This window comes from Neofelis nebulosa, chromosome 13, assembly GCF_028018385.1.
Source record: "Neofelis nebulosa isolate mNeoNeb1 chromosome 13, mNeoNeb1.pri, whole genome shotgun sequence".
Classification (NCBI taxonomy): Eukaryota; Metazoa; Chordata; class Mammalia; order Carnivora; family Felidae; genus Neofelis; species Neofelis nebulosa.
In genome coordinates, this window is record NC_080794.1 from 49,792,162 (window position 1) to 49,817,949 (window position 25,788).

Sequence of the window (25,788 nt, forward strand, 5' to 3'; positions counted from 1 at the left end):
GGCAGCCCAACACCACCAGCCCCCTCAGCCCCCAAGACAGGGTCAGCACCAGAGGCTCCCCTCTCACTGGCCTTGAGTATTTTTGTCCTAGTTCATGTATTTCCTCGCTCTTCTATCACCCTTCTAATATGCCTAATCCCCTAACGGTCTGAGCTCTACTGTTTCTCCTCCTATCCCCGCAACCTCCGTGTTCAAATTCTACCCATTTTCAAGGTCTAGCCCAGACACCTCATCCAGGAAGCCTTCTTTCAGAGATGTAACTCCATCTCTGTATTACACTATCTCCATACCTCATCTGCTTCTTTACTTCCCTTCTAGTGTCTTGCAGCACGTCCTGCTCTGCCTAGCAGGTGATCCGTTTTCGAGGTTCCATCCCAGCTTTCAGGATGGGGAGGCATGTAAATGAAAGCTCAGGCCATATTCACTACATTTATGGTTTATGACTGGAGAGAGGGAAGTAAAATAATATGCCAATCAAGACATGATTAAAGGAGAGGAGAAAAACCCAGAGAATTCTCACCTTCCACATACAATGAGCTTAATTGCTATTTCTCGTAGATGGCGAATGAGGCCCTCAGGACCTTCGGTGGGTACTTACATAGTGCCCGATGGTGCTGGCATAGGTATCAGCAATCCAGGACATCTCCCGCTCGCCCGTGCTCATGTCTGGGGCAGGCACATCGATGCCAGGACCTGGGGCACAAGGAAAGGGCAGTGTGCCAGCTTTTAAGATAAACTCCTCTCAAACACATAGATCCTTGGGATTTTCTATAATAACAAAGCTACCACTGTTAGAAAACTTTAGATTTCATCTGTGTAACTAATTGAAGCCATTAGTTGAAATTAGCCACTAATTGAAATATTTGCTAAATGTTTCGCTACACAATTATACACACACACTGTTACATAGCAATTTCTTACGGTGGCGTTTCCTTGCTCTATGTTTGGAGGTTAGCTCTGCTGTGACAGATGTGAGCCACTCAACTGAACTTCTGAACATGTGAGCATAAGCAAATCAGTGTACCCCTCTTGACGTCAGTTCCTTGAACTGCAGTTAGAGTAAACAGTACCATCTTGCCCTACAGAAGGATGACTCTTACGGTTAGGGAGTGTATGAGTCTGAGACAGCACAGAAACACATCACTTCTGGGGGCGGGGGTAGGGATGGGTAAGCCCTCCCCACCAAGTAGGAAAAGAAGAAAAAGACACATTGTTGAAGCAACTGAATTAAGTCCCATTAATACCTTCACACCTGTGCTTTGGCCTGTTGTCCAAAGCTTACTCAGTGTATGCAATTTTAAACCTTAGCTTTCAATTCCTCAGATCACAGAAAATTAAAAAGTTTGAGGATAATAAGAAGTTAGTCCACAGGCAGCAGCAACAACAACAACAAAAAGTCTAGTGACAGCACTAATACTGATGGCCACACTGAGATCTCAGATAAAAATGCGTTAAATGATGCCTACTCAAATCGGCCAAAGTAGGGATACACAGAGATACATCTCTCGAAATAGTAAGAATCAAAACAACCTAAGTATCTAGTGAGTCAACTAAATAAAATACGGTGGGGGCGCCTGAGTGGCTCAGTCGGTTCAGCGTCCGACTTCGGCTCAGGTCATGATCTCGCGGTCCGTGAGTTCGAGCCCCGCATCGGGCTCTGTGCTGACAGCTCAGAGGCTGGAGCCTGTTTCGGATTCTGTGTCTCCCTCTCTCTCTGACCCTCCCCCATTCATGCTGTCTCTCTCTGTCTCAAAAATAAATAAATGTTAAAAAAATTAAAATAAATAAATAAATAAATAAATAAATAAATAAAATAAATAAAATACGGTGTATCTATGTAAAAAATATTCACCGAAACACACGTGGAAAAAAAGCAGATTTCATGCAGCACGTATATAGTATGTTCCTATTTAAATAAAATTCTTTTTCCCTCTCTAGTTAGATCTGTGTAATATCTAAGCATCTATCCTTCCACGTGTATACACTGCGTGCAGAAGTTTGGAAGGACACGCTCACACTTGTTCACTAGGTTTCCATTTCGGCCTTGTTTATAACTTTCTATATTGTGTCAATTGTATCATAGAAACTCATTACCTTCATAAAAAGGAAAACACAACTTTAAAAATGATTAAACTATTTAAAATTTTTTTTTTTAACGTTTATTTATTTTTGAGACAGGGAGAGACAGAGCATGAACAGGGGAGGATCAGAGAGAAGGAGACACAGAATATGAGGCAGGCTCCAGGCCCTGAGCTGTCAGCACAGAGCCCGACGCGGGGCTAGAACTCACGGACCGCGAGATCATGACCTGAGCCGAAGTCGGCCGCCTAACCGACTGAGCCACCCAGGCGCCCCAAATGATTAAACTATTAAGTCTCTCAAATAAAGTTCTTTCTAAGGGCTGTCCCTGAGTTCTACATTTTTTACTTTTTAACCAATAGAACAAGGTACGTTTTAGTATTTTCCTACATCTCAGACGCCCAGATCCTAGGTGATGTGTTTCTCTGCACAAGTTGTGATGCGATGGACACAAGATGGCATAAGACAACTGCGAAGTGCTCAAGCCTTGCTTTTACAGTCCTGCCCCTCCTCCCGGCAATCTGTCACACTCCTGAGTTGAGTACCCTTTCCTTTAGGCAGCTTCTAAACCTCATGAAGTCTGACTTCCCCAAAGTTACTCTCCTTCCATATAACTCTCCTACTTGGAAGGATTCATTCCACATTCTAGCCTCATCCCCTGACAAAAGGGCTCTACCATCCCCATTTGCTCATGATGTCCATTCCTTTAGAGTGACATACTTCGAGGATGTCAGTAAAGATTTGTTTAATCATAGTGCTTTTCTCCCAAGGTATCAATGACAAATTGCTCCTGAATCCTTCTGGTGGTTGTCTACAAAAGTATTTTAGCAATATCAAGGGTCAAGTAACCTTGTTGGCTCAAATAACAATTCCAGTTGGAGAAGGGCTATTGGCAAGGAGCAAGTATGAGGAATATAGTTTGTAAATCAGAAATGTACCATGATACACTGCTTCTCAAAAACCTCAATTCATCTAGACAGCCTAAGGTGAGACAGCTCTCTCTACCCAACGCCAAAGTCACAAAATATTATTAGGCTTGTGAGTTTTCTATTCCACACAAAAATCGACATTCAGATCACAAATAGTTCCTGAGTTGCAGAAAAATTCTCAAATATCTTACAGAGAACAGGTCTGAAAGTCCATACCTTGTAGAACATGTAACTACCCTCAGGAAAGCTAAAATGCCATCACTCAATCCCGTAATAGTATAAAGAAGGTGAAAAACTGGCTGGAGAGTGCAGTTGCTTTAACAGAGCACGAGCAAGAGCTGAAAGGGCAATTCTGGTGCCTGATACACTAGGGGAATAAAAGGAGGGAGACATCAGGTTATTGCAAGGGAACTTCACCATTTGCAAAGGTGGTACCTAAACTCACACAGCAGAATTAGCATCAACCTTCACAAGCTTTAAAAAAAAAAAAAAGACACAAGGAGAGAACACCTCTTAACTCATTCTATGAGGCCACTATTATCCTGATATCATAGACATTGCAAGAAAAGAATCCTACAGACCAATATCCCTTAGAACACACACATGCATACACACACACACACACACACACACACACACACAGACACACACACAATTTATGAAAGAACTTGTCAGAAGTGGTATAAATCTGTGCATCGAAGACTACAAACTACTACTGAAAGACCCTAAAGGACGCCCGAGTCCGTGGACAGTCAGTATTCCTGGACTGGAGCACTCACCATGGTGAGGACGGCAACATCCCTATGAAAACCCCAGCTGACCGTTTTTGCAGAAACTCAAAAGCTAATCCTAAATGCACACAATGTGACAGGGCCAGGACTCCAAGCCAGCTTTAACTCATACTCTCAAACTGTGTGGAAAGAGAAGTTGGAGAAGAATGGAGAAATGACATCAGTTCCAGAAGTTTGCTCAGGACCAGTTCTGTCCCGGGGGAAGAGAAAGAACTCCTTCACCTCCCTCTACGTGCCACAATCGGGTTAGCTGCAGTGTGAGGCAATGAGGCCTCAGTACTTAAACCAAGGAGTCAAACTGCTTCTAACCTTTGGAATTATAAGGTACTTGACAATATAAATGTAGAGAAAATTAGCTGGTTATACTCTAGATAAGGGCAATAAATACAACTGAATAAAGTCTGAAACCACTCAAGACCATTAAATATGTTTGTGACTTAAGCTAAGAGGAAATACAATATAAAAATCATGAAGGCTATCAACAAGCTGAACATGACAGCAGTCCCCCAAATCTCAGAAGTAGTGGGCATTTCCGTAAAGGAGGCAGTCAACTCCAGCTACCCAGTGCCTTGCTTTGCTGGTATGGTGGTAGTATGAGCTCACAGCAGTGCTGAGGGGGAGGCATGCCAGGAATCCACATGCCTTTTGTTTGTTTACTTACAAATTTTTTTTTTTAATGTTTATTCATTTTTGAGAGACAGAGAGAGAGAGAGCAGGGGAGGGGCAGAGAGAGGAGACACAGAATCCAAAGCAGGTTTCAGGCTCTGAGCTCTCAGCACAGGGGCTCGAACCCACCAACTGCGAGATCAAGACCTGAGCCCAGGTTGGATGTCCAACCAACTGAGCCACCCAGGCGCCCCCCACCCCTGCATGCCTTTTAAACGATGAAAGACATATTGAATCTGGTAAAGTTCTAGTGTTAACTTTTATTTATTTCTATGCTAGTTTATTTATTTCACGTCCTTTTTTTTTTTTCCCTAAAAAGAGGGCATTTCAAAATAAACATATCTTAAGTTCATAGGAACCTGTCAACCAACAGTTGGGAGAATATTGGGGAATAAAAACACAGGGGCTGGAAAACAGAGAAAGAGTAGATTTTCTTTCTTATTTTAGTCAGTCTTCTTTATGTTACAAGGGCAAACATTCTATTAAATATTTTTTTTTTATTTAAACAAATTAGAATCCCTCTAGATCAACAAAAGAAATATAAAGATTTAATTTGCTTGAAAATTAAAGATTAAATGAATATTTACACATCACAGCAAAGAATTCACATCTCATATGAAAGAGCACATGAGATAGATGACAGTATGATACGGAAACATCAAGCCAGTGAAGATCAGCACCTCAGAGATCTAGTGTTTGATGAAAGGGCCTAGTAACAAACATTAGGAGCCCCAGGAACCCTCCAAACCAGCCGGTGATGGCAGCGTGAGCTATTAGTGTGAGGCCCCTCACTTCCCAGCCTGTGCCCACTGTGCTGAACCTCCGATTCCAAAGGCATCAGATTTCCCACTGCTTTCAGAACAGGACCACTACTGTGAAAGTGATTTCTACATATTAAAAAAATGTTTATAATACAGGTATTATTCAGTTCCTAGAATCTTTCTGGACATCACAACAGAGATTGTGCAAGGAGACGAGGTGGAAGTGATCCGTCTGGTGTCCATACTGCATAGTGAGAACCTGAACTTTGCTATTAGAGATGTATCAAAAACAGGCCCATGTACGTCCACCATATTTGTCACAGAACCCAGCTTTTCAGAGTAAAAGGGCAGTTCTACCCATGTACACACAGGTAAAAGCAGGAGTTTACCTTAAGAACATTACTTTTTAGATGTTCCTACTCTGTGGAAACCTGCATGGTAATACGTACCAATAAAGCCCTTCTTTGCCAGCTCCATCGTAAACCTCCTTGTGATCTTTTCTAATTCATTATCCTATAAAGGAAAAACATGAAAACAAAACAACAATGAAACAAATGTTTTTGACAGAAAACCACCGGTGGAGATAGGTAATAGTTGGATTTTCTATTTATAGGACATTTTCACCTATCTTCTTGTGTAATCCTCAAAGCTCATAAAGCAGGCATTTACATTTTAAAGATGAGAAAATGACAGATCACAAATTAGGTCATATAAACAACAGACAGTAGAATTAGGGCTCAGATCCCAGTTCCTGTTCTCTTTGTATTAATATAGGACCCTATGAGCAATCCCTATGGTATATTTTCATTTAAATGGTTAATCTCAAAAAGAATGAAATCATACATGTTATGTTTGTAACAGATGTTACTTTGGTGCTGTAAAATATAGTAATGGCTTAAATTAACTTGGAACTGATAGGATAAACAATAAGATTTTTACTGAATTAAGACATTTGTCATTGGACCTTGATAACCCAACACAAAAATCTCATAGTAATATATACTATATTTATATAGAGCATATTATATTTATGTTATAGAATATATAACATGGATATAAATGCCTAAGAATATGAAGGTATTAACTACCTTCTAACCAAGTGAGAAAATGAAAAAGGACATTGATCATTGATGTTAAGCCAGGTGACCTTTATATGGCACAACACTCAATGTGTTAATTCTTTACTTGTTTTTCCATTCCTTTAAAAAGCAATTGGGGCCATTAATCTCACTGATATGGGGGACACACAGAAGCCCAGTAATTACAGGTCCCCCATCAGTGTATCATGTGCACAAATGTCATTTTGTTACTTACAGTATAGTTCTTGGGATTAATCTTAACACCAGCCTTGGCACCCCCAAATGGCACATCTGGAAGAGAAGGCTGCAAGTTGTTATTCCAGACAAAGGATAAAAAAATTAAAGATGCAGAAAGTACTATGCAATGTATAAATATGACACTTTAAGCTTTAGTTTAAAAAAATTCAAGAAATAAACCCACATCAATCTCTTCTAAAATGTTGTACTTTAAAACTCTAGAGGAACAGAAATGATAAGGCTAGGCAAGTTACGGTGTGTAATCAGTGTGCTTTCCTAATTCTAAAAGAAAAAAACATTTATTTCCCTTCTACTATGATTTGGTCTTATTTACAGTGTACAGAAAGGGATTTAAAAAAAAAGATCTACACTTCAAGAAAATCCAATTGATTCCTATAACAAGTCCTCCATTAAAAAAAAAAAAAAAAGACTAACTCTTAATTAAGGCTAATTGAAAAATGGTGTGGGCATTAAACTGTGCACCTTGAATAACATCCTAACAGTAACCCTGTATGTAAACATATTTCCCCAAGCGCCATTAGGTGGCAACAAAGGAGATCACTTACCAACCACAGCACACTTGTAGGTCATCAGAGAAGCCAGGGCTTTCACTTCATCTACACTCACATCAGTGCTGTAACGGATACCTGAGGGGGTGAGAAAGAAGGGGATGCATTTAGAACACCCTTCTGGCAGGTTAAAAAAAAAAGTGCTAGAAATTGAACTGTCCACACTTTTTGCATTTCAATACCTTGGTTATTTCCAAGAACACTTAAAGAAGCTTATGATACAAAGTCAAGGGAAATCTAAGGAGTCACCTAGCAAGAGCTACAGAATGAGCACTGAATTTAAGTATTTGGACAGTTATGAGCGAAAGACTGGTGTTGGAGTGCAGTTTCTGTGTTCTGGTACAAGCTCAGGATGAGACCATGGAACAGGGCTCCTGGGGATTAAGAGGTGAATGGAGCACAGTCCTGTCCTCTGGGGACTGACAGCCCAGTGGGAAAAACCAGTAACTATGATTCCACAAGACAAAAACCACCTTCAAATGAATGTTACACTTTTAGGAAGGCAATTAACTCCGGGAAGGCTTTAAAATTTTTCTTTCATGTTTTGACTTAGGTGATTTGGTAGCAAGGAGCTCAAAAATTTTGCTTTCTGATAGCATACAAATATGAGCAAATGGATAGTCAACAGATTGATTCAATCTAATATTAGATGTCTAAATAGAAGTTCTGGCTTCAAACGAGTACACCCAGATGTCCCAGTCTCTTCCTCCCTTCATTCACTGTCAGCCTGTCAACCAAGAGACGAGAAGCTGACAAGTCATTACTTTTTCTTGGAGATGAGCAATTCCCTCTATCCTTTCTGCAAGGATGGCAGGAGGCCAAGCGACAGACAACTAACTGTCTCAATGCACCTGTACTTGGTAGTGTTAGGTGTTTGGTAGAGTGGACGTGGAAAGTGAGTATGTCCACTACTTTGGTTTTGTGGGTCCTGGGCACTCACCCTCCCAAGTTTTTCAGGGTTAGGCCACCCTTTGTCCTCTGCAGTTCACTGTTTCTCAACGCAAAGGAAGATGGCCAGGGTGAGGTTAATGTCTGCATGCTACCTGGCGCTCCCTGGCACAATGTGTGTTTGTGAGTGATGAAGGATTCTTGAATGACGCTGGGTACAACTTCCACTGAGTTACAGTAATGGGGGGCCTCGGGGACATCTCTTAAAGAATTTTGGGAACAAATGTTTTTCAGATAGCAATATACAATATCTCATAAACTGGTGGTTGGAGAAAACTTCCCTAGTCATTTTAATTTTTTTAAATGTTTATTTTTGAGAGAGAGATAGCAGCATGAGTGAGCGGGGGAGGGACAGAGAGAGAGAGTGAGAGAGAGAGAGAGAGGAGAGGACAGATGATCTCAAATAGGCTCTGTGCTGACAGCAGAGAACCCAATGTGGGGCTGGAACTCATAAACCACGAGATCACGACCTGAGCCGAAGTCAGATGCTTAACTGACTGAGCCACCCAAGCAAGCCCCCCGTCCCCATCATTTTTAAAAGATGGCTTCTTGTATATTTCTGCAAACATCTATCTAAACACAAATGATATCTTTTCCAATTAGCAATAACTGCACCTTGGATAAACCTCACTGGCTATGATATTGCCACTGCACAAAGCTAAACGCCAATGATACGACTTAAGAGAATTTTATCTGTGGTACATAGATCATAAAGAGCAAATTCTAAAGCTGAACATATTTCTTTAGCCTATTAGAAAAATAAAATGATTATATTTAGAAAAGGGAGCTCTTGGAACAAATTTACTTGTTAACGAAATTTTAGAATAAGGAAGGACAATTTTTTTAATGCTTATTTAGTTTTGAGAGAGAGAGAGAGCAGGGGAGGGGCAGAGAGGGAGGCAGAGAATCTGAAGCAGGCTGTGCACTGTCAGCGCAAAGCCCAACATGGGGCTTGAACTCATGAACCGTGAAATTGTGACCCGAGCTGAAGATGCTCAACCAAATGAGCCACCCAGGTGCCCCAAGAAGGGATAGTCTTTTTAAAGATAGAGCAGCTACCTGTTGCTTTAGAGCTTGCTTCCCTATTTTGTTCAGGCCTCTATTAAAACTTTCTTCATTCCAAGAGGCCTTCCCTGACCACCTTCTTTAAAACAGCACCTTTCTCATTCCTACTCTCTAGCCCCCTCTGCGTTAATGTTTTACCACTGACTTTATATTATAGATTTGTTTACTGTCTTGGCTTCCCCATGTGGGAGGTTATCACCATGAGGACAGACTGTATTTTGTTCAATGCTTCAATTCCTGGTCCCTAACATAGAAAATGGCATGTGTGTATCAGGCACGCAAATACAGGATGAATAAATATATGAATATTTCTTGACTCTTAAGGTATTAAGACAGAAAAACCGTAGTCTCTAAAAATTCTGACAGGCCTATAAGTTCTGAACAATTCACAATACACTGCATGTATTACAAAAGGACTATAAAGCAGTAAGAGGCAAAAGCACCAGGTCCTAAAAAGTACTCCAGGAAAAAAAAAAATGTGTAAGTAATATTACGACTAAACATTTCTTTAAATTTTTTTTTAACGTTTTTATTTTATTTTTGAGACAGGGAGAGACAGAGCATGAGCAGGGGAAGGTCAGAGAGAGGGAGACACAGAATCTGAAACAGGCTCTAGGCTGTGAGCTGTCAGCACAGAGCCCAACGCGGGGCCCGAACCCACGGACTGCAAGATCATGACCTGAGCCGAAGTCGGCCGCTTAACCGACTGAGCCACCCAGGCGCCCCAACATTTGTTTCTTTAAGGCAAAATTGGGGGGTGGCTCAGTCAGTTAAGGGTCCGATTCTTGATTTCAGTGCAGGTCACGATCTCACGGTTGTGAGGCTGAGCCCTGAGTTGGGCTCCATGCTGAGTGTGAAGCCTGCTAAAGATCCTCTCTCTCTCTCTCAAAAATAAGAAAAAATTTGGCTTAAACACTAAAATATGTTTTGGGGCGCCTGGGTGGCTCAGTTGGTTAAGTGTCCGCCTTCGGCTCAGGTCATGATTTCACGGTCCGTGAGTTATAGCCCCGCGTCGGGTGCTGTGCTGACTGCTTCGGATTCTGTGTCTCCCTCTCTCTCTGACCCTCCCCCGTTCATGCTTTGTCTTTCTCTGTCTCAAAAATAAATAAACGTTAAAAAAAAAATTAAACACTAAAATATGTTTTTAAAATCAGTGAAAATGCTACTATGCAATGTGGCAAATGCCTCAGTGAAGGCCGTGCTAGGCCAGTGATCTGGGCCGGGTACTTCCTGACCAAGTGGACCCAGCTCAGTGGCAACTACTGTGGTGACTGCATTTGCTTACCTGGGGAGGCACAGCCTCTGTTCTCAGGTTTCATCAAGACTGCACAGGACAATGCACGTGAAGCAGCTGACATGGTCAATAGTTCAATCTCGGCTATAATATCACTGCTATTGTAAGTATTAGAAAGCAGTGGCAGATAACAAAGAAATCTATGTCTTAAAAAGGCTAAACTTATAGGAGTTTAAACAGACAGCCTAATAAACCTTGATTTCATTACTTTAAGATATTCATTAGGGCAGAATAGTCTGCTATTGAGAATTAGTATTTCTATCATACACAAAGCACTTTCTTCATTGCTCTTTTAGAGTCTGTGGAAGTAGTCATTAAGTTATTTTAATTTCCCTTTCTTTTTAAAAAAATTTTAAATGTTTATTTTTGAGAGAGAGAGAGAGAAAGGGGGGGGGGGAGAGAGAGAGAGAGAGAGAGAGAGAGAGAGAGAGAGAGAGAGAGAGAGAGAGAGAGAACGTGAGCAAGGGAGGGGCAGAGAAAGAGGGAGACACGGAATCTGAAGCAGGCTCCAGGCTCTGAGCTGTCAGCGCAGAGCCTGATGCGGGCTGGAACCCACCATCAAGAGATCATGACCTGAGCTGAAGTCGGACACTTAACCGACTGAGCCACCCAGGTGCCCCCAATTTCCCTTGCTTTCTTTAAAAATATTCCATTAGTTTCAGGTGTTCCACATAGTGACTGGGCAATTGTATATACTACAGCATGCTCACAAGTGTAGCTACCATTTTTCTTGCTTTCTTAAGGGAAGGGAAAAGTTACTTTCCCTTATCCAGTGCTTCAAACTAATACATTCGGTGGGAAACTAAACACAGCCTGAAACAGTAACATTTACAAATCTGATTATAATCCTGTTATTCTAGACATTGATGCTGATTAGAAACTGGACCCCTCCTAGTACAAGACAGTGTAAACAAAATGCCTATGTTACTGCAACAGTTCTAGAACCATGAGTCAGAAACTGTGTATGTATAACAAAAAAACATGTTTCCACTGGATGGAACCCAGGCATTCTTGTGTGTAAAGTGAAATTTTCTTTCCGAGCCACACCCAATCAGAAAACTCAACTGCAAGATACAGAAGAGAAGTAGTTACATAAATTACCTTTCACATCAGCATTTTCTGCAGGCTATGAGCCAAGAAAGGCTTCTAGTGAACTGAGGCAAGGGAGGGGTAATAAGGAAAGGAGCAGAAGAGTTAACGGGGCGGGGAAGCTCTGGAGCAGAGGAAGGAGGGGGCAGGGAGGTACCCAGAAAGGAATGCAGGTGGTCGGTTACTGCCTGGGCTAAAGAAAAAATAGGTTTTCATTTCAACTTTCTGATTAATCAGTGATACATAAATGTTGTTACTTCTGGAAGCTGGCAGACATACCAGCACAGGGTTACTTAACTGTTAGTCTGGAAAACAAAACAAAACAAAACAAAAAAACCCCCCAAAACCCTTCAAGGATAGCCGTAAGTAAAATACTCTGTGTTGTAACAATGCTTGAGATGAAACAAACTCCCTCCAGTACAGGAGCTTACACCTAAGGGAAGGCTAGTTGCCTTGCTTCTCATGGGACTGGAAACCAAAGATAATTACTAAAAATATGCGGTCACCTAAAAATTCCTAACCACATTCTGATGGACACTAAGAGTATGACCACAAAAAAGAAGCCACTCTCTACTATATTTGTAAATCCAATGGATTATGAGATATTAGCACAACTGGGGTATGTGAGGGACAAATGATGCCACATACTTGACGTGACACTGACTACCTGGAGTTAGGGCAGACCTCAGACTACTGCAAAGTTGTAAAGGAGGGGGGAAACGTAGCATTTCTGAATACCTACCACATTTGAAGAACACAGAATTTGAAAACAAAGTCGTTCAATAAAGCCAAATGACAGGTAAGAACACACATGCACAGAAGAAAACCAAGAAACCTTAAAATATTTTAAAACAAAGTGAAGCAAGAAGGATCTTATTTGCAGTCTGAATGTTTTCACTTTTCGTAACAGCAAGCCTTTACTTCTCTTCTGTGGGGTGGCAGGGAAGGCTAAAAGTGAGCAGGGCCGATAGGGATAGGATGGGGGCACAAGGGCAGAAACTAAAAGGGCCAAGAATTTTATTCCAGAAATGGAAAGGAGTAAGTTAGGTTTTTTTTCTATTCTAAAGTCCTGTAGCACTACCCATTAGCCCATGTTGCAGCTGGCATTGCTAGTGTTTGGGAAGAGACGGATGGGGTCTGTGAGCGACAGCACTAGTAGGTATCACGACAGAGGCGGATGCTTTCAATGAAAAGCAGAGTCCACAGCTGGCAGAACTAGAAAGGAAATGGGGTGATTACGCAGGTATGGACCACACGGCAGATGTCCTTAGAGACAAGGACCCCCAAATCAAGACCCCATTCTCACTGGCCCACAGAGTAACCTGTACTTCCAGTTCGCCAGCGGAAACTGAACACCACCCATGACTGTTTATTATTTATCAAACCTGGTAGGGCTGGAGGAAGGGTTGGTGGTAGAAGTCTGAAATCAGACCTCTTATTCTGAGGAGTAATTAACTCTACCACATAGTTATTTTGAGCTAACTGGTATCCAGATGTTTCAAAAGAACATTAATAAAATGCAGACATCTGCACACTACACAGCACAAAGCATTTCTCTGCCTTTTGACTTAATGACCAAAGATATTCCTTACTACACCAGGTTTTTCTAGGAGAAATCAAAATCAAAAGCAAAAATTAGCTAAAGCTGCTATAGTGATGAAGAAACCACACCAGTTCCTTACTTTGAAAAATTTCAGTGAAAACCACAACTGAGTAGCTTGATTTTTTTTCCTTTTGCAAGCTGACTCAAAACCAAAAACATACAAAAAAGCTCCTAGCAACTAAGTCACCATTGTTTTTTTCTGTGATGAATCATTAACGAAACACATTCATGACAATTTAAATGGTTTTAAAAATTACTTGAGCCTGGATCTTTTAATAGGTCTTTGATTTATTTATCACAAATTCAATTTCCAACTGCATTCTCTCACTTTTCAGAAAACCAAGAGTTCTACCACAAGTACAGAACTCACAGAAAAGCATAAAGACCTCAGAACTCTTGAAATGCATGCCATAGCACTCTTGCCATTTACTCACGAGAACATCTTTTCTCACTTAATACTAATATAATTTCCTAACGTGTAACAGAGTAACATAATTACAAATGAGGAGAGGAGGGCAAGGGGCAGTGGGGAACTGGGACCCTCCAGCATGTAATGACCTTGGAAAACATGGGAAGTCTCAGACAAAAATTCAGTTGGCACTGCAAGAAGCAGGCCACATAGGAACGAAGGAATATCATACCCTTTAACTGCTTTTGACAGTGTCCATGTCTATGTAGGAAGGCAAGGAACCAAACACTTAAAGAGACAAACTTCATAATAAGTTCTGGGAAGCATATATTTAGCTGATGTTGGAGAAATGAAAAGGACATTTCACTTCTTCTTTTCATTAACATTAAAAAATTATACAACACATATGTGTATGCGTTCATCAAAACTTAAAAACAAAAAATTGGAAGTCTCCCCTGACCTCGCATTACATACCACTATGTAATCCCAGTCTTCTCTTATGAGGGACTATTCTTGGTGATTGAAGTGGGTATATATAGATCCTTCCAAATAATTTGCCTGCATTTAAGTACATATTATTTATAGGACACAGAGTTCTGTTGTGTGCCTAAGTATTGAACTTACTGCCCAATGGATGGAGGAAGGATTACACATTAAGAGGGGGATCTTGTTCATTTTTTACATCGACTTATTGGGATAATAGCAGTAAACTTAGCCACACCTTCCTACCAAACCGGTCTTGGAAATGATGCCTAGTAAAAGTGGTGAATATAAAACCGGACAACATTTAGTAAAACATAACGATAACCTGTTATAAAAAGGTTCAAAGGGTAAAGTATTGAAATTACAGATATCCAGTTTCATATAAATTATTTACAAGTCTAGGTGATATTTGAGATGGTTCTGAAGAGGAAGAAGAGAATTAAAGGGAGAAAGGAGATAAGGGATAGATGGGTACTACAGGTAGAGCGACTATATTTTGCAAGAGTAAGATCGGGAAAATATCTATGCCTGTATTTCCAAGTTTTGCTAAGGATCATTTTACACCAAATCTCCTTTATTTTCAAAATCCAGTCTTCTTTCCTAATAATAATATCACCTTTTCTTCCTAACAGTGCCTCAGGCTAGAAACTTGAGTTATCTTTGACTTTTCTCTCCTTCATTGATACATCCTACCTGTTGGGGAATACTGTCCTTCCTTCAAAATGTTTTTAGCTGCCCTTTGCTTTTCATTTCTTCTGCTATTACTTATCACCTCATCCTCAGCTGCTCTGCAGCCTAGCTCTCCTGGATTTACCATTATGCACCCAACAAGCATAAAGGGAAAAAGCTGTTTCTGCTCACATACTTCTGACACCTTATGTGCGGGTTTTCCATACCAACAACCAGCTCTCTAATTCTCTGTGGACACCAACTGGTTGTCATACACAATTTAATTCAATTTTGACACTGACTACCTGGAGTTAGCACAGACCCCACAGATTAAGGGCTTAGTTCCACAAGACTGGCCATCATTTTAATCTCAAGTATTGGGTGCCCACAGTACCCATACTTTTGTCCAACTTGGCTGGACGCTCCCACACCCTCTCCTCAGGTTTAATAATTTGCTATCATGGCTCACAGAACTCAAGTAAACACTTCACATATGTTTAATGGTTTATTATCAGGGTCCTGAGCACAGGAGCCTATCTCTAGGTAACAGGTGCACCGTCCTCCTGACACATGGAGGTATCCGGAAAGCTCTCAGAACCTAGTGGTTTACGGATTTTTATGAAGGCTTCCTCACAGAGGCATGATGGGTGTTAACTCAATGTCCAACTCTTTTCCTTTCCATGGAGGGCGGGGGATGGGGCTGAAAGTTCTAGGCTACTAATCATGGTTTAGTCTTTCTAGTCACCAGCTGCCATCCTGAAGCTATCCAGGAACCCAGCAAGAAGTGCCTCATTAGAACAAAAGATGCTCCTATCACCCAGGAAATTCCAAGGGATTTAGGAGCTCTGTATCAGGAACTGGAGTCCAAGACCAAATATTAGGACAAAGGAGGCTCCAAGCACCCCCATCACTCAGGAAATTACAAAGATTTTAAGAGCTCTATGTCAGGAATTGGGAGCAGAGACCAAATAAATATTATGTCATAAAACCTCATTTTCCACTATTTATAAACACACAGTCTGTCCCTATGACTCCATCACACACAGTCCTGCATCTTGTCTGGGCTGAATCAGTCACCGCCTTTATTTCTCTTTATCTAAAATGACCTTTCAGGGCGCCTGGGTGGCTCAGTCAGTTAAGTGACTGACTTCGGCTCAGGTCATGATCTCAAGGTTTGTGGGTCTGAGCCCCGCGTTGGGCTCTGGGATGAACACTTGGTCAGAGCTTGGAGCCTGCTTCAGATTCTGTGTCTCCTTCTCTCTCCGCCCCTCCCCGCTTGTGCTCTGTCTCACTTTCTGTCTCTCAAAAGTAAATAAATGTAAAAAAAAAAAAAAAATTTTTTTAAATGACCTTTTCCCCCATCCAACTCCTATCCAGCCTTCCCTACCTGCAGATCAAGACTGTCTCTCGCTGGTATCTCCTTTGAACTATTGTAGCAATGCATTGTTTAGTGTTTTCAACTGTGTCATTTATTGACTGTTCCTGGGAAAGGAAAATGTAGAAATAGAATACTGAACTAAAAGCAAAAGAAGAATGATATAGATACCAGAAGGGATTTGGGATTCTGCTCTATTTTGAGGAAATCAATTAAAAACATTTTAAGAAAAAAAAAATCAGCTTTGTTTTCTTCTTCTTTTTTAAAGCTTTCTTGTGAATAGTTCCCTTAGCAAAGAGCAGGGTACCTGACACAGAGTAGGCAATTAAAAGACCTGTAATGAACAGGTTAACTATCAGAAATCCCCATGAGCTAAGGAATGTTCCTTAATCAAGCATAAAGTTTAAAGCTCTTGCCTGCAGAGAAAATGAACACATAATGGAAAAACTGATTTATTTGGAATATAGTCTATAGCTCATATAGCTTATTCAGTAAACCCCCAATGGGGGTACTATCACCCTTGACTATTCCCTTGCTGTTTCTCTCTTGCTAAAAGGGATTAAAAAAAAAAAAAAAAAAAAAAAAAAAGAGAGTCCTAAATCCTACTAAGGCTCAAATGTACAAAATGTTTTGAAGGCCTGTGTTCATATATTTATGATAACGATATGTGGGCAAAAGGAGTCATATTACTGACAACCTTTATAATTTCCATTTGTGTCATCTTTCACATTTTCCTCTAGCCAAGAAGCAATTCAGAAAAGTTAAAAGGTCTGACAGACTTTCTCCAAGAATAAATAACCAGGAGAAATAGCAATTCATTACAAACTATAACTTCTTCGTTTTTAAGGAATAGACACTCAGAAGCAAGCCGTGTTAAAATGAGTCCACTGAAAACCCTTAAAGATACATGTCATACACTTTGGCAGAGAAATGAGCCACTGTTCAACACCAGAGCTCTTGAAACCTCTTTCAGTAGAAAACTCTAAAATGTTCTTCCATTGCCTAAGTAACTGGAATAAGTGGGCCCATAAAGATATCATATACGAGTGAGTTCTATATGCACACTTGTTGGCATATACTTGTTTTTTCTAGGAAGAAGGCAGGCCTTCTAATAACCTTTAACACATTTCGAATGAGCCCCAGTGTTGGGAATTATCGTGTGGATGGCATGGCATGGTTCTCAATCACTGCTTATGATACAATGTATAATTTTTTACATGAAAGCCCCCAGAAAATAATTATTAAGAAAGTGGGTGCTGGAGTCAGAGGACGGGACTCTTAACAGGGCCCAACTCCACTAGGTAACTAGGTGTGTAACCTTACCAGGAGTCCTCCACTTTTCAGCCTTGGTATTTGCATTTGAAAATCAGGGCCAACAGTGTATCTCATGAGGTTGTTATGAGGGATAAAAGCGATGATGCATGAAAAGCTCTTAGCAAAATGCCTGGTATACACGGAGAACGCAATAAATGTTAGATGTTAGGTTATCCCTTGCTTTCCAGTTGACCTTTGTGGAGGCAGGATCTCCCAAGTGTTGTTACCTTGTGAAAGGAAACTTAGAAGGTCTCGAAGCAGCCCTTTTCCAGGCTGTCTTTTTGCCCTTTGCAAAACCTTTCCTGCCTTTATCAGTAGTATTTCCTACATTGATGCTTCAGTCTTGATAGTGAGTACTGCAATCTGTATCAATTTCTGCAAAGGGGAAAAAACACTGGTTCCTCAGAATAGCTAGGTCAGTTTTAGATAATGGCTTCGGATTTAAAGTTGTTGACGGTTATTTCCTGGGGAAGAACTGGGGGTAGAGCTGTTTTACTTGTCATTTTACAACTGTTATCACTATATGAATATGTGAAAGACATACATGTATTTTAACAGGAGTTTGTTGGGTGGAGTCATCATGGGCCATTTATAAGTTGATGCTCTTCACTAAGTGATATTAGAGGTTAAAAAGTTTTTTTTGTATTATGAAAATCTAATTATTATGCAAAATAAACAGGAAAGAACCCCACAACATCCCAGAATTTTTTAGCATCCACAAGCTGATAGTTTAGTCTTTATTGGTTCCTGGCAGAATCCTTAGCACCTTTAACATCACTGGACAAAAACAATTTTCCTAAGCGATCTAAATTATCATCAATAGTTGTAAGGCCAATTTCTTTCCCCTATAAGCCAGAAAGTTCATGTTTAATTCTTATTTCTTATGCTTAAAATTTAAACACTGCAAGTTTTATTGGGGTTTAATATACTGGTGCTTGTCTTCCAATTTTTGATGCCCCAATTCCTGCAATGTGTACTCTGCATAATGAGTGGGCAGTGGGCAGCGTTTGTGTTCCTGCGTATGGGGTTCTGAATGCCAAAGCAAACCAGCTACGTGGATTCACACCAAATGACAGCAAGACTGAATGGCGATCTCTTCGTTCTCTAGTATATTTGTGAGAGGGGAGCGGTTTAGAGGCTTTGAGCTATTTGGATTCCATGACATTAAAAGGCCTTTATCATGGCAAAACAGTTCTGGATTTAATTAAAAAGTATTAAAAACAACAGCAGTGGCAGCACCAACAAAAACCTTAGGGATGAGGGCTAGGGAGAAGAACACATTACAATTACCTTAAAAAAAATTTTTTTTTTAAATGTTTATTCATTTTTGAGAGTGAGAGAGAGAACGCATGCATGCGAGAGGGGTAGGGGCAGAGAGAGAGAGGGAGACACAGAATCTGAAGCAGGCTCCAGGCTCTGAACTGTCAGCACACAGCCTGACACGGGGCTTGAACCCGTGAGCCGTGAAAGCACGACCTGAGCCGAAGTCACTTGAGCCGAATTTGGACACCTTGCCAACTGAGCCACCTAGGCACCCCATACAATTACTTGTCTTTTAACTGAATTTTCAGAATGCATTAAATCCTAAATTTAATCTATCTACAAAGGTTACATTTTATCTTGTGGAAGTAGATGCAGACACACAGTCACACTCTGAGAATGTTATAAAGTGTGAGAGTCTATTCAAAGTTAACCAAGCTTTGGGGTGCCTGGGTGGCTCAGTAGGTTAAGCATCCAACCTCGGCTCAGGTCATGATCTCATTCATGGTTTGAAGGTCTGAGCCCCACACTGGGCTCTGTGCTGACAGCTCAGAGCCTGGAGCCTGCTTCGGATTCTGAGTCTCCCTCTCTCTCTGCCCCTCCCCTGTTCGCACTGTCTCTTGCTCTCAAAAATAAATGTACATTAAAAAAATTGTAAAAAAATAAAAACAAAAAAACAAAGTTACCCAAGTTTTGATGGTTGTCAATTCGACCCAGCAGAAATAAGTCAGAAACGTTTTTCTTTTCAGTGAAGACAGAGGATGTGTCCTTTTAAAACAGTAAAAGTACTTTCTGTAGTGTTGCCCCAAAGTACCATCATCATCAGACAATTATATTCCAGAGGACGAGTGGACTAATACTACACAGACTCCAATCCTGTTGCCTCCCTTGCCCTCCACCCCTGCATCCTGCCCCCAGAGACAAGAACAAAGCCTGTCTACCTCCCACTGTTTTCCTTTTTTTTTTTTTTTTTTTTGCATTTTGGCTCTTAAAAAACGAGTCAGTGGGTTAACACAGTTTATACTTTTTTTTTTTTGATACTGATATTTACAGTTAAACAAAAGATTTAGGGTCAGTATATCAGAGCATTCCATTTACAGTCAATCAACTTCATTTCAATAATGATAACTTTAGGAAGTTCTATGATAGAAGGAAGAATCAGTAACAGAATTTTGGCTTAATAGTTTTAATAGGAGGAAAAGAGGTGGGGGAGGACAAGTTGGGAGAGAAAGTTAAATTGCTCCTATATCAATGAATTGCTATTACCAATCTGTACTTCTCCCTCAAAACTGACTTTTAAATGATAAACTTCCTTTCTAAAAAGGTACATGGGTCTCAGGCAGAAGCATGGCCAAAAATATACAGAATTTATTCTGAGAAAGATAACAGGAACAATCACTCATAATGTTTTCAAACATGTAAGAAACTTTGAAGAAGTCTTCTCAAAGCAGAAATTCCCACACTATTCATCTTTGCTGAAAATATTAAGACTGCTCTTAAAACTTCCCTTCAAAGCCTATAGCATACTCTTTTGCAAATCCTTAATAGGTACCAATCTGATGGTTTCAGTTAAATATGCTTTGCGGGAAAAGAAGCAAAAAAACTAAAATGTATTATTAAATATTTACTTGGAAGAAAGTACACATCAGCCACCCCAGGTCTGAAAACCACCTGTTTCCCTTACACAGATTATAATTAGATTGTTACTTTCAACCTTGAAAATTTTATTTCTGAAAACTCAGGTAGAAGGTCCAGGAAAGATTAGATGCAGAAAACTGAGGGTTATGAAAAGTATGAAGAGGAGCAGACAAGGCTTTTTTGGGTTTTTGTTTGTTTGTTTTTGAGAAGAACTATGGTAGAGAAGGCAGTTGAGGAGGTGAGAGCGAAGTGTGTTAAAGTATGCTTAAAAAGGAAAGATTTACTGAAGTCACAGGGATTATTCGAAGCATCCTTAAAAATTTCAATCACCTAATGTATTCTGTATTTCTTTTTTTTTTTTTTTTTTTTTTTCAACATTTTTTATTTATTTTTGGGACAGAGAGAGACAGAGCATGAATGGGGGAGGGGCAGAGAGAGAGGGAGACACAGAATCTGAAACAGGCTCCAGGCTCCGAGCCGTCAGCCCAGAGCCTGACGCGGGGCTCGAACTCACGGACCGCGAGATCGTGACCTGGCTGAAGTCGGACGCTCAACCGACTGCGCCACCCAGGCGCCCCTCAAATTCCTTAAGATAATACATTTATCACTTTATAGTGGCCAATTTTCTTACACGTTCTGTTATCTTTCAATGCCTGTTATTAATCATTAGTTGCAACTAGGTTTCTCCATGTTTATATGCTGGGAGTTAATAGTGCTTTTAGTATATGCCTTCTGGTAAATGGGATAAACTGAAGAGAGAACTGTATCTTACACTTCCAGTGCAAGCAAGTGCTACAATAACAGTGTCTCAAGAGGGCTGATATGATTTGTTGCTAGGTTCAATAATTTGGTACGAAACTGCCGTGGAAACAAGAGGATAAGGACTGACAAACTATGGTAAATTTTAGTTGCTTTAGTGGGTTTGTGGAGTTGTGATTTATAAAGATAGGAGAGGGCTTGGCATATAAAGAACAGGAATGTAAAGAACTTCAGGGAAACTAAATTAGATCCTGCCGGAAATTTACATAATGGTTTATTTGTGTATCTTTTAAGGGACTGGAAAATACTGCCAGCAGGATAGTAATATAAACTAGACGTCCATTTTAAAGACACATTGCAGTTTAGTATTTGCTAACCTCTCTTCCTCCGTCATCCTTGTTTGCTTTTCTTGGGAGTCTAAACTTGTATTCTTGGTTTAGAGAATAAGGGAGTGGTAGGAAGAAGGAAGGTGATGTAGGAGACTGACTGTGTACCTTTTATGTAATTTTGGAGCTGCAAAGGGAAATTAGAGGTCAAAGTGGTTCAAACATTAGTTTGAGAAGAGGAAACAGAGCTAGAGGATAATTAAGCTCTAAAGGTATGTCCTAGAAGAGGGTGGGGCCAATGCAAATTTAACAAGTAAATCATTAAACAGTTTCAGGCAACCTTTGTTCCCAGGCTGGGAATGCCAGCAGAGTTCAAATTCTTCTAGTAGAGAGATTTCTAAAAATTATCATTACAAGTCAGCTAGCGTAATAGAACACTGTGACAGGCTTATGGAGACAAAGGGTCCAGCCCAACATCCTCTCTGTGGTTATTAGCCAAGCAACCTCAAGCAAGACTTCACCTCCTTGGGGCCTTTATTAAACATCATTTTTTTTTAATAGAAAAGAAGTGGTTTTACCTTTTTTTTTTTAAGGTTACATTTATACATCTTTAAAGATGTATTGAGGAGAAATGTTTGAAAGTTTTTATTGGCCCAAAGGAAGCAATCTGACTTCAGAGGCCAAATCTACACATATTCGAAAATTTAAACTACGGGATAACTTGGTGACTATCAAATTGTAACCGATTCAACTCCTTTCCTTCAGTACTTTATCTTTTACCCAAGCTCAAATCTGGTGCTAGCCAGGACCAGTCCACACCCCCAGGGCTATTTCATTCCATTGGCTGGCGGGCTGTCCTGCATTCTACACCCTTTAAGATTTATTGTCAGGGCGCCCGGTGTTTATTTGTCGGAGATGTTACGTTGCTCATGTATTACTTTGTGTGTGTGTGTGTGTGTGCGCGCGCGCGCAAAACTGAGGCTGTCAGGGTAGAAAAACAACTTAAAAAGCCAATGGTGTAATTAGTAAAATCGTTTGGCTAGTAAAACTGTCTAGATTTCAAATCCACAAGACAATTCACTTTGTAAGTTCCTGTATCATTTGCCACTGATGTAAAAATGAGTGGGGAAAAAAAGAGCTGGAAATAACTATCTCATAGTTTTCGTTCGGTGAGTCATAGATGCTCTCAAAAACTTGCAGAGCACAATCAGATGGGCCGGTCATTCCCATTTCTAGAAGTGCATTTCGTCAGGATCCACCCTGGGTGTCACCTATACTAAGATCAAAAGGAGAGCGGTGCAGCATCTATTCAGCATACAGTGTTCACACTTGCAGGAACCCGGAATGATGGCTCACGGGGGAGGAAGACAGGACCACTACGTGGCGGATTTCGGGAGGAAAACCCACCACCCGCGCCGAGACTGACACGCCTGCTGCGGGGGGCGGGGGAGCGTGGGAGGGGGCCAGATCCCCGGCCAGGCAGGGCGGCGGGGAAGGGCGCGGGGGGCTCGGCCGGCGCTCACCTCCCTTGCAGGGCGTGCGGTGCTGGCTGTGCTGGGCTCGGTAGCCTTCGATGACCTCCCAGGAGCCGTCGTCGCGTCGGATGGGGAAGGACAAGCTCAGCACATGGTTGCAGGGCTTGATGATCCGCAGGATGCCGCGCACCCGGTTCCGCTTCTGCTCCTCGCTCTCCCGGGTCTTGAGGTCCTCCACCAGCTTGTCCTCCACGATGCTGGCGCCGCGGTCGAAGAAGCCCTCCACCATCTTGAAGAAGTTGGGGTCGTCCTCGCGGTCGGCCGCCGCCTCGCTGTAGTGTCGCCGGGCGGTCGGCGCGAGCCCCGGCTGCGGGGCTGCGGCGGCGGCGGGCTGCCCGCGGGCCCGGCCCAGCAGCGCGGCCGAGTCGGCCGCCGCGGAGCCCAGGGCGGCGGGCCCGGCGCGGGACAGCAGCAGCGCTTCGCCCAGGCAGCGGTACATGGCGGCAGGGCGGAGGCCGCGGAGCAGAGGCGCTCTCGGAGGCCCGGGGACGAAGGAAGGGAGGAAGGGCCCGGCGCGGGCTGCCCTTTTAAGCTGCAGCTTCCTGCCCCCTGGGCTGTCCCCTCCCCTCCGGCGCCCGCCGCCTAACAGGGAGGACGGACTTTGGGGGCCGCGGGCCCAAGTCGCCAGTGAATGGCAGGGCGGGGGGCGGGAGGTGCGCGCCGCCCAGGGAGCCGGGCCTCCGCCTCTGCTGCGGCCTCGCCCGGCCTCCCAGGCGGCGGCGCGTGCCTTGCAGGGGCGCTCTGGGGCGCGCAGGCGCGCGCGCGCGGGCCCAGTGCGCATGCTCGCGCCGGCCCGGGGGCGGGGCGAGGGACCCACCGGCTGCCGGATCTGCAGGGAGGCGGTGTCTCAGGTCAGTGCGCGCCCCCACCGCGTCCAGGGGAGCGGGCCTTCGTGGGGAGTGGGCCCGTTCCGGGAGGGGGCCTGCCCCGGCCTGTGTGCCTCTGGGGGGCGCTGACAGGCTGGGCCGCGGGCCGCGCGGGGGGGTGGGGTGTGTGAAGGCGTGCGGTCTGGCGGCGAGCTGGGCCTGGTGAGTCACGGGTGTCCCTCCTTTCCGTCCGCACGCCCTCGGGCTGGGTGGCCGCCCTGCACTCTCTGGCCTGCCCTCTGGTGTTCCTGCGGGGCTGGGCTCCGCGACCCAGGAGCGGCGGTTGAAAGCCGGGCTGTGGGCTTGGCTCTGACTGCGGGGACTGCGAAGGACTTAATGTCATCCGGAGTAGGATTTTTGAGGTGGCTTTCAGGAAAGGAAAAAGCCTGGGAGCTGGGGAATCCCTTACCCACTGGCCTTAGTCAAAAAACTAAGTTTTTAATTTTGCTCCATGGCAGCCATTCATTAATGTCAAGATAAAAATTATGTGAATCATTGTATCTTTGTAACATTTACTGACCATGTTTCCCCTTTTCAGAAGTATGTTCTTGAAATAGTTTAAAAACAAAAAGGCACTATAGAAATGCAATAATAATACTGCAGGAAGTTCTCAGTAATATATGTGTTAAGTGGTCCAGAATAGGATTTGTAAACTTTAAGCTACATGAGGGTTAATTTTGTACTTACACGTATGTGATGAGCAATGCTAAAGTTATAGGCTCCTATGGGTAGGTAAGACGCATGTAAGTCCTATGACTCAGTCTTCTGAAAAGCTACCAAACAAAGGCCACAGTACCAACTTCAGTGGCTCCAGTGTACTTTGGTGGTTTAAAATGGCACCTTTTTGATCTGCAAAACAACTTCCTGACATTCACTTTATGCATCTATTAGAATATGGAAAAGAATGTCCTTAATTCTTACAATATACCACAAAGTATAAAGCGACAACCTAGATCGTTAGATTATATTCATCTATCTCAGTGTGCTCTCAAAGAAGATGCAGCTGATACTTTATCTTATTTGCTAGATAAATGTATCATTATTTATATTTGTATGTTGTTTTTCAGTGAAAAATACTCTCTGAACTGAATCCTGAATTTGTCTTGTTGGTAAAAAAAAAAAAAAAAAAAAAAAAAATCAAGGTACCAGATTTCCTTTTCACTTGATGGTATTATTTTACATTGCAAAAAACCGCCATGAAAACCAAACCCCAAATCCTAAAATTTTAGAATAAAGTAATTAACATCAGTAAATATGTGGACATTTTTTTCTCTTCAGATTAAATTCTTTGGTATGTTTTGAGGAAAGTGGTTTGAAAGCTTAGTTTTATTACCCTGTTTATCTCTTTCTTGATAGCCATAGCCTTCTGAAAAATAAATGTTTAACTTCTTCCAAGTTGTATTCACCTGAATTCAAAAGTTGGAAAGGCTATGGAAGTGGTGAGGAAATCATGTTTGAGAGCCTCCTATGTATAAATATCTTACAAAATGGTTCCATAAGTACCCTATAAAGTGGATGCTTTTATTTTTAAATTTTCCATTGTGTTTTAAAATTATAAGTTGTAAAAAAAAATTCAAATCATACGGAAAATTCAAATGGTATAGGTAAAAGAGTGATATTTTCCAAACACTACTTTCCTTTCCCCCATTTAGTAAGTAGTTGGGAGTATTTCTCTTTAAACTAAAGTAGGTATTGTAATTCCCGATTTAACAGAAGGGGGAACTGAGGCTCAGAGAGGCCAAATACATTGTTGATGGTCACCTTGCAGGTAAATAGCAGTCTGGGAATCAAACCTGTGTATTCGACTCCAAAGTTATTCTATTGCTACTGTCCAAGAAATAGTTTAAGTATTTGTTGCATTTAAACTACTGTGATATAAAGCCTAGTAAGTTTCAGCTTTACATTGATGATTTTTTTCTTATTTTATTTTATTTAAAATTCCAGTATAGTTAACATACAGTATTTTATTTGTTTTAGGTGTACGATATAGTGATTGAACAATTCCATATATTACATTGATGATTGCCTTTATAAAATATACAGT

General features: G+C 41.8%; 2 protein-coding genes and 1 pseudogene across 6 annotated transcripts in view; 1 reads left to right on the plus strand and 2 right to left on the minus strand.

Annotated features, from left to right (window-relative positions):
• The window catches only part of GLUD1 (glutamate dehydrogenase 1), a 38,129-nt gene extending 14,625 nt beyond the window's left edge, over positions 1-23,504 (minus strand). The window contains exons 1-5 of the mRNA XM_058696926.1: positions 22,867-23,504; positions 7,109-7,189; positions 6,541-6,596; positions 5,676-5,739; positions 599-693 (exon numbers count right to left, since the gene is read on the minus strand). Of these exons, the coding sequence (XP_058552909.1) occupies positions 599-693; positions 5,676-5,739; positions 6,541-6,596; positions 7,109-7,189; positions 22,867-23,317 (747 nt within the window). The 5' untranslated portion in view covers positions 23,318-23,504. The remainder of the gene's footprint in view (positions 1-598; positions 694-5,675; positions 5,740-6,540; positions 6,597-7,108; positions 7,190-22,866) is intronic.
• LOC131494201 (U4 spliceosomal RNA) lies at positions 8,589-8,719 on the minus strand (annotated as a pseudogene).
• A 5-nt stretch (positions 23,505-23,509) lies between the features above and the next one.
• SHLD2 (shieldin complex subunit 2) overlaps positions 23,510-25,788 on the plus strand; it is an 84,010-nt gene continuing 81,731 nt past the window's right edge. For 3 of the 5 annotated variants that reach the window (XM_058696920.1, XM_058696922.1, XM_058696925.1), the window contains exon 1: positions 23,510-23,729. In XM_058696920.1, the coding sequence (XP_058552903.1) occupies positions 23,510-23,729 (220 nt within the window). The remainder of the gene's footprint in view (positions 23,730-25,788) is intronic. The other 2 variants (XM_058696921.1, XM_058696923.1) reach the window with 2 other exon arrangements.